A 9,424-nucleotide genomic window follows, 5' to 3' on the forward strand; every position below is an offset into this window, starting at 1 on the left:
ATATATTGATTAATCAATTAAGAGTTCATTCTAATCTATTAAATTGAAGTGTAATATCTCCTAATTGATTAAGGAGGCTAGTAATCCATTAAGTGAAATTGAAAATCAATAATTCCTTTTTTGGCTTTGGTTGATCGATTAATACATTTTTTAATTGATTAAATTATTTAAAAGACCTATGGATTGTTTCCTTTTGAGGTGATTTTTTTTCCTATATTAAGGAGGTTCCTCTTCATTTCAAACTATACTATTTTTCTGAATAGAAACTCTCTACTATCGCTTGTCTCTCTTTTTTATAAAGTTCTTTTTCACTATAGTTTCTTTAGAGCTAAGAGAGTGGAATTTTTCTTATGAGAGTTGTGTTGTACTGATGTTGTGATGTAATTGTGTTTTTCAAGAGCATAGTTCTCTTGAGATCTCTTTGTAATATAGTTGAAGGACACAAGCTAAACATGAAAATAGCTTGGGTGAAGGTTATTAAGATGATCATGCGTAAAAACTCTATTTTTTTTGTTTGAGGCTATTGAGTCGAGCTTGTGTAAAAAATTGTTATTGGGTTGATCCTCTGAAAAATCTCAATTTTTTGCAAGGTTGTTGTGTTAATCTTGTGTAAAAGCTCAATATTATTTTTAGTGGAAATCTCAAGGGGAAGTCTTAGGGATTGAAGTAGGGCAAGTGGTTTAGGAAAACCAGGTAAATTCCTTAGTGTGATCTTTCTATCTCTTATCTCTTTTACTTTTTGTTATTTATCTTTTTTGCTTCTTATTTCTCTGTCACTTCTCTCTTTCATTATTTTGTTGCTTTATCTATGTTTATTTATTTTTTATAACATAAACTATTTTAAAATTAAACCTTTTTATAAACTGATATTTTGGAAATATGAGTATCACAATTCACCTCCCCCCTCTTCTGTGTTTGGAGTCACTTGGTCAACACATTTTACCCCTAAGTGGGAGGTGATAGAGAATAAGCTCAATAAGAGGTGAAAATACCACAACATCAAAGGTAATCACACAAATAACTTCCATCAACTGAAAAAAGAGACAGAGTTCGTCATTCAAGAAGGCCACTTGAGAAGTTACATCTAGGACGCGTCATATAACTCTAGAGGAAGATCACACCCATTTGACAAGATCAGAACAGAAGCCCCCATCCAAGAATAAAAAACGAACCAAAATAAAGGAATGTATGTGAACCAACTTTCTATACGCTCAACATTATCACCAAAAGCTTCATTTAAGGGGGTGAGTCGAGATTTTCTCGAAAAAGGTACACTCACAAAGTTATACACATAATGGACTCGCCCCCAAAACCCGTATCAACCCCGGTGCCCGAGGTCACTTTATTCCATTTTGATTTGGAGGGAATCCTACCCCATTAGGATGATCCCATGGTCATCATCATGCAACTATTTAATTGGGATGTTAAGCGAGTTCTCGTAGATCCCGATAGCTCAACCAATATCCTATACTCTGATGCTCTGAAAGGTTACTACTATATTCATAGTAGTTACAATCGTACAAGGGATATTTAGTGGGTTTCTTAGGAAAGCTAGTACAAGTCAAAGGCTACATCTCCGTCATAATTGTTTCCAAATTACGAGAGAAATCCAAATCAATAAAAGTCAACTACCTCATCTTACAACATCATTATTCGTTGCCCCCGCTTCCAATATCCTACAGGATGCTCTATTGACACTTTATATAACTATAAAGTTCCCATTGGATAATAGATGGATATGCGTCATGAAGAGGGGCCAAGAAAAGTCTAATAAGTGTTGCCAAGATAGCCTCAGGATGAAAAAAGGAAGCAATGATCGCCTTCCTAACACCGAAGCCTAACTCCTACACCTTAAACTTCATTGATTTATACCGTAGAGAGAAATAAATGAAGGATATGCTAATTCCCACTAACGATATGGAAGAAGTTTAGATCATCCCTCACTGAAGGTGAAAAAAACACAAGAAGAGGGTTGAATTGTGCTGGCTTTTCTCTTCTAAGCTTTTTCTTTTTGTGCTTCTGATAGATCTCAATCAGATTTTGAACACTTAGTTCAGAGTCTAATTCAGAATTACGAGATTTGCTTCTGAAAGTCCTTATTAGATTTTGAACCGGAATCTGACACAGAGTTACAAAGATGATAGCCGCAGAATGATAAGATCAGAAATTAGGAAAGCAAAAGCAAAAACACACAATAGTTATCCTGGTTCCTCTCCTAACTTGAGAGTAGTCAAGTCCTATTGTACTTCCAAGGGATTTTCACTATAACCAACAAGATTACAAATGCTAAAGCACCAAACAAGAGACTTCCAATGCTCAAAACCTCAAGTAAGAGACTTATATGCTCAAGCAAACAAGCAAGAGACTTAAAATGCTCAAACCCTCAAGTAAGAGACTTCTATGCTCAAGCACACAAGCAAGAGACTTAAAATACTCAAACCTACAAGTAAGAGACTTATATGCTCAAGCACACAAGCAAGAGACTTCAAATGCTCAAACCCTCAAGTAAGAGACTTCTATTCTCAAGCACACAAGCAAGAGACTTCAAATTCTCAAGCACTAAAGCAAGAGACTTCCGACTCTATAAAAAATTGTTAAGAGATTTGTGGTGAAATTACACTTGATATGCAATTAGAGGTATAAATATAATACAACTTGTTAATACTCTTAAGACTTTAAGAACTTCTAAGATATACAGTTGATAAGATGTTCTAAGTCTAGCTAATTTGACAGAGTGACTTCTCTTTGAAATTCCAAGGTTCAAAGTCTTGTATTGCAGTGTATTAGTCTTCAACTTCAAATCTTTCAGCTCCTTATATAGAGAGAAAGAAAAGTGACATTGGAAGAATTTAACCAGAAAGTTGGATAAGCTTTGGACTTGATTGGAGATGTCAAGAAATCACCTTTATGCAAGATGAATTATTTATTAAAGCTCAGAAAACTATGAAAAGATTTTTCCTTAAGTCTTCACGTGAACAAAAGATCTTTGAGTCTAATATATTTTCCTCGATTGAAGAGATTAGACAACCTTCACATTCTGGAGCTCAGGTTCTGATCCTTCAGAGGTTGACTTTCTTCAGACTTCACTCTTCAGAGGCTGATCTCTTTAGAGTCTACTTCTTGGCTTCTGAAGCTTCAGAGTTTGGATCACCAGAGGCTGACTTTCTTCAGATGATGACTTATTCAGAGTCTGGATCTTCTATCAGTGTCAGAGTCTGAAATTCAGATTCAGAATCTTCAAGCTTCTCTTCATTTGTTCTTAGTCATATAACCCTGCATACTTGAACAAATGTTAGAATATCCAATTTTTCTTTAAATACTTTTTTTATATTCAAAACCTAAGGGATATTGTATCAACCAAATTTTTTTCAACAATCTCTGTCTTTTTGATGATGACAAACATAAGTATTTAAGAATAATGGTTGTTAATTTAATTAACATGTTGACTTCATGGTCTGAGGTTTGTAAGCCCCCATTGAGTCTCTGTTTACCTTGAAAATCGGTAAACAACCGCTGATCTTCCAAATTTCTAAATTTGGTTGCTTGCAGGATCGATCAGATTGATCTTAGGACATGTGCTAAGTGTTTCTGAAATGTGGTAGTGATGAATACTCAATAATAAGCGTCAAATCAGAGTTTGGAAAATAATAGAAAAGGGTGAGTTGAATGAAAGAAACCTTAAAGGATTTATAAATGACAAAGTAAGTGTTGAAAGTGAAGGAATCTTAAAATTGTAAAGTAAGTACTGAAAGCGGGGAAAAACAGACAAAGTAAAATGAGAGTGTTTGAAATGAAGAAGTAAAGAAGTATATTTATGGAAAAAGTAAAGACAAATTTATATTGCTTTGAAATAACTAACAATGATGTAGACAACATACATTCCGTGTTTTACGATTCTTCTTCACACGAATACTTAGTAAATTTACAGAATTTGTATACAATTTTACACACACTTTTCTAACACTAAGACCCCATATTTATACTGGATCGAGATAACCGCTTTGATGGTTCTTCAATCATGTCGGGACACCTGGCGCCTTGCATGCGTGCATTCATCCACTATGCTCTACGTGTGCTCCCACAGTTTCTGACTAAGGCAAAGTTCCCTCCCTTATTTGAATTTTGAATCTTTGATCGAAAACCATTTTCAACTATTTCTCTGAAGAACCCCTCTGGAGTTTCAGTTGTATGCTTGATCTTTATTCACCTGGGCAAGTCGACTCACCTCTAGCTGGTCGAATACTACTTCCTGGTCGAAAACAGTTGTGCATATAATTTCTAATTTTGGTAATTCTTAATGGGCGTCGAAAATATGAGCCAACAAATTGCCCCCCAAAAATGTTATTTTTGACACGCGTGAGAAAAAGACATTTTTTGAGACCCTACTTCGACGCCTTGATAACTCTGATATTGTGCCAAGTGTCTCAATGTTAGTAGAAGTTTTTAGTTCCTTCAACTTGTCTGGTGACGTTAGAGTCATCATTGTCTGGCAAGCCTCTACGAATCCTTGAACGATGGAGTGGCTCAACTGAAGAATTTGGGGGATAAAGGGAACCTTCTTCTGTCTGGACCTTTTTGGTTACTACAACTTTGGCTCAATGCCACTTTTGAGGCCAGCCTGCCGAACAAAGGCCTCGTCGACGAGGATGCTGAGGGAATCCGGAACAGAAGGGTCGAAGGCCCAAGATTAGCTCAATTAACCCCCAGGGGCGAAGGACAATCTCTCCAACCAACCTTCATGAGTTATATCATGATGTTTGCCAAAGCGTCATGTCTTCACTTCGAGCATGCCCCCATTCGCCTTCAGGAAAATTGGCCCCAAGTGGTTTACTAGGACCTTCCCCTCTCCATCTAAGAAACATGAGACATAATCCTTGCTGATTTGGGAAGCCTTTTTGACTCCTAGGATTCTAACCCTTCGATTCAACCCTTTGAAGGTTCAAGTTACTTTGATAACCTACCAACCCAACCTTGTTCCTCGACAATTTGGGTTAGTTCAGGTCCTCCCAAAGTGCCTGTATGACAAGAAAAGTAATCTCCTTCTCCATAATGCAGTCCATACCGAAACCACTGCTCTCAAACAAATAGCCAGATATACTGGCAGAACCCAGCTTACTCCATTCAACTTCGAGCCCAACTTCCTCTACAATCGAGTGTTTGGGAAGTGGTGGGCTAAGTACTACGTCAAAGAGTTCTGTGACGTCACTTCCTTTATTCAACTATTTGATTAAGCTTTTCTTATTGTGCAGGAAAAGACCAGGAAAGGTACTTATACACTTATAAGAGAAATTCAAGCTTTTCAAAGTTATTTTGAAACTGCCTATCGGCCTGACGATCTTAGTCGAACCATCCACGAAGCAGCTGTCACGCTTAAAGAGAAATTTTTAAAGAAAATGGAAAGCTTAAAGATTCCCTCATACGTTCCTCATGAGAAACGCTATGAAATGGCTCTTGAACTGTTTCCCCCAAAGTTTCCTCCACTGCCTAATGCTGACTTTGGAGTGCCCCTTGCCCCTCCATTTCCAGATTGGTTTATTTATGGAGATTCTATTAAAATACTTCGACAGCAATCTCAGAAAAAAGCTCAGCGGGTGGTCGCGACTAAGCATACTTTAGGCAGTTTCAAAGGACATCTTCATATAGGGATCGAAGATGTCTGAATCGAATCAGACATATATGAAGGTGTGACATATGAGGTTTCTCTCGAAGTACATTCCCTTTGAAAGCCATTTACTCTTAGCTAACACTAATTATTTTATGTTGTTCTCATTTAGCTATGAAAATTCCACCTAAGAAACCCACCAGCAAAAGACCAATTGAGTCGAAGACCGAAGGAGGCAGCAAGCCTGTAAAGGTACCCCTTTTTCCTTGTTTCTTTTGTCTTTGTTGTATAATTATGATACTAATATTCCCATTCTTGACTCAGGCTGCTCAAAAACCTCCAGTGAGTCCCTTAAATATCCAAAAGCCTACAGCCACCCCCATCATTGTAGAATCTGAAGAAGATGATTTGTCGCTGGTTCTCGACCTAACTTCTACGAAGAGGAAGTCATAACCAAAGGCCACTGATGCTTCAGACCAACCTCCTGTCAAACTTCCAAGGAAGAGGCCTGATGCACTTATTATCCAAGAGCCTACTCCTGAGGAGATGGCGAAGGTAGCGACGGCCCAAAGTGAGAGCGATAACTCCATCCCTGGGGTCGAAGGTGATAAGGTATAACACACTTCTCCTTACCTCATTTAACTTTTTTTACCTCTTTTAGCCATTTATAATTTTCGATCGTATTGATTTTAGGGTGGTGCAAGCACTGTCGTTCGAACCAAGAAGACAACCTCCTCCACGCCTGTCTTTACGCCTGATGTTTTAAATAGCGCTGGCGAACCTACTTATCGACCATCATCTGAAAAGGGGTTTATAAGTGGGATTAACCAACCTCCATCTGGTGACCTCAACGCTTCACCTCCAAAGACTTCTAATCAATATTCTCAAACCAGCGACTGTGGTCACGAAACCGAATCAAGCAAAGAAGATGGGGCTAGAGGTAATCCAGACCCCATGGTTGAGGATGAGTTAGTTGAAGACGAGGAAACCCCTGGGGATGATTTACATACAACTGAAGGAGCGAATGACCCCCAGGGAGAAGGTTGGGGTGTCGAAGATATGGTTGTCGAGGATGCGAATGAAGGCAAACCCTGATGATGTTGAAGGCTTTAAAGGGGGAGAGGCTAATGCAGGCGAAGAGAAAACTCCAACTCAAACTCCTATTACTCCTATTATGGCTCACGTTCCAACGACCGAAGTTTCGTCGAGTAGTATCGGAGGCCTTTCGGCTAAAAAATTGGCTACCCTGAAACAAAACCACCCCCTTGAGTATTTGAAAGCTATTCTAAACTGCATGGAAAGTTATTCTGACAAAAACCTTAGAACTTTAGTGTATGAAGATCAACCTTCGAGCACTCCTGCGGGCGAGGTTCTTTCTAATATCAAAGATAAAGTTTTCAAAGGTGACTTGTTTCTGTTGCTGTTGGCTGATCCCTCTGCCCCTTTGACTCTAAAGGCTCTTCTCAGCCAAGTCGACCTACTAGAAGCTTCTCCTGAAGTGGCAAACGTTATTTTGGAGATAGGAACTATGATCGACCAAGTTGTTATAGATCATAAGTTGCTACCTCAACTCACAAGGGAAATAGAAAAGAAGTCTGGTTCTGAGGCTGCTGCACCGAATCCACCAATAGGGCAATGGGATTGGAACAAACCAAACAGAAGAACAAGGAAAAGGTCGAAGCTCGTAACCGTGACATTGCTTCCTGGAGGAAACAAATAGAAGAACTTCAAGCGAAGATCTCTGATGCTGAAAAAAGCAAAAATCAACTCTTGGAGTTTAACGAAGCTTTAATAGATCAAGAGCTATCATTTGGCATGGAATTTGTCGAAAAGGCTCGACAACTTGAGTCTGATGTTAAACTCCTGTGATCAAAGAGATCTTTGTGCGGAAAACGGTTTGAGCTCCTCAAGCCAAGTATCTTCAGATCAAGGCCAACCTCCCTTTTTAGTGCTTCTTTATCTATTTGGCAATGTAATGAAATTTTCCTTGTAACAAATATTGGTCTTTTGGGCCTATGACTTCAATATAACCATTTTGGCATTCTTACCATATTGGCTTTGTTTTATTTATATGATTGTTCGTCTCTTATTTTTACCTCTTGGATTATCGGTTTATATCTTTTTAAAATATTTCCCATTTACTCTTAGAATCCTTTTATCTTCACTAAGCTCTTCAATTTCATAGGCACCATTGGAGAATATCTGTAAAATCTGGAACGGGCCTTCCCACTTTGGGGACCACTTCCCTAAGGCTCTATCTTTTCGATCCATTGGAAGGATCACTTTCCAGACCAAGTCTTCAGGTGCAAAACTTTTAACTTTTACTTTCTTATTATAATAGATTTCTATTCTCTTCTTTTGTCGTTTTAGCAATTCTAAGGCATTTAACCTTTCCTCATCTAAGTCAACCAATTGATCCAACATCATGCTCCAGTATGACTCTGTTGGAAGTTCATATTGTCTTTGAATCCTTATGGATTGCAGGTAAATTTCTACTGGTAGAACATCATCATAGCCAAAAGTTAGGCGAAAGGGGGTTGACTTAGTAGCCTCTTTGGGGGAGGTACGACATGCCCATAAAATCTGGTTCAGAGTTTTGTGCCAATTCCTAGGCTTCTTCCCTACATGCTTTTTAATCAAACCAATGATCACTTTATTGGCAGCTTCGACTTGTCCATTGGCCTGAGCATAATAGGGCGTTGATGTTAACAATTTGAAACCCATTTCTTTGGAAAATTCTTGCATTTTCCGACTAGTAAATACTGATCCTTGATCCGTTGTAATCGTCTATGGGATTCCAAATCTATAAATAATGTGCTTTTGGATAAATTCGATCACATCCTATTGGTTCACATTTGGTAAGGGTATAACTTCGATCCACTTTGTAAAATAATCAACTCCCACCAATATATATCTTTGAACTTTAGATGATGAAGGTCGAATTTCTCCAATGAAATCTAAAGCCCAACCCCTAAATGGCCAAGGCTTGATGATATAATATAATTCACTTGCAGGGACGTGATGTATGCCTGCATGTATCTGACATTCTTGGCAACCCTTTACGAATTCAATATAGTGTTTCAACATGGTAGGCCAATACATCCCTTGGCGAAATAAGATCCATTTCATCTTATGACCGACTTGGTGTGCCCCACACGCTCCACTATGCACAGTCGAAAGGGCAAAGTACGCCTCTGACTCACTGAGGCACTTAAGTAAAATTCCCTCAGGAGATTTCTTAAACAACTCCGTACCCAAAAGAACATAACTTAATGCTCGATACCTGGTTTTTCGATCAGTAGACGCCGTTGGATTCTGCAGATACACCACTATTGGCTTCCTCCAGTCTTCATCCGTCAAATTGTCTATTGCCAATATTTCGAAATTTCCTTCACCAATATATCCTAGCTCCGTCTTTTCTAAATCTAGGGGAATTAATCTGGTTGCCACGACCTTTCCCCTGACTTCAATAACTTTGTGCAACTTTTCCTTTGAAGTTTTATACCCGGATGCAATCTGAGCTAAATCGTTAGCCACTTGGTTTTCTAGTCGAGGTATGTGTCGAATATAAACTATTCCGAACCTTTTTAACAGTCGACTGGCGATTATGAAATACATGACCAAATTCTCCTTAACACATCTATATTGCTTTGTGATTTGTTTTATGACCAACTCCGAGTCTCCCATTATCTCAACTCGAGTTGCCCTCAATTTCAATAACATTTCAAGTCCTGCTATGAGGGCTTCATATTCAGCCTCATTGTTTGAGCAAGTACCTTCTACTTTATATTGGAATTTTGTTAGGAGAAATAATTATGACCC

General features: G+C 38.4%; 1 protein-coding gene across 1 annotated transcript; it reads right to left on the reverse strand.

Moving 5' to 3' along the window:
* Positions 1-7,714: 7,714 nt before the first annotated feature.
* LOC127123668 (uncharacterized) lies at positions 7,715-8,326 on the reverse strand. The gene has a single exon (XM_051053867.1). It carries the CDS (start codon positions 8,324-8,326, stop codon positions 7,715-7,717), a length of 612 nt encoding a protein of 203 aa, XP_050909824.1.
* Between the last annotated feature and the right edge of the window lie 1,098 nt (positions 8,327-9,424).

The sequence above is a fragment of the Lathyrus oleraceus genome, chromosome 2, assembly GCF_024323335.1.
Source record: "Lathyrus oleraceus cultivar Zhongwan6 chromosome 2, CAAS_Psat_ZW6_1.0, whole genome shotgun sequence".
In the NCBI taxonomy this organism is placed as follows: domain Eukaryota; kingdom Viridiplantae; phylum Streptophyta; class Magnoliopsida; order Fabales; family Fabaceae; genus Lathyrus; species Lathyrus oleraceus.

What these genes read in the sequence shown, in the direction of transcription:
- LOC127123668 (XM_051053867.1), bottom strand. Translation starts at nt 8,326, where the DNA reads ATGGGTTTCAAATTGTTAACATCAACGCCCTATTATGCTCAGGCCAAT.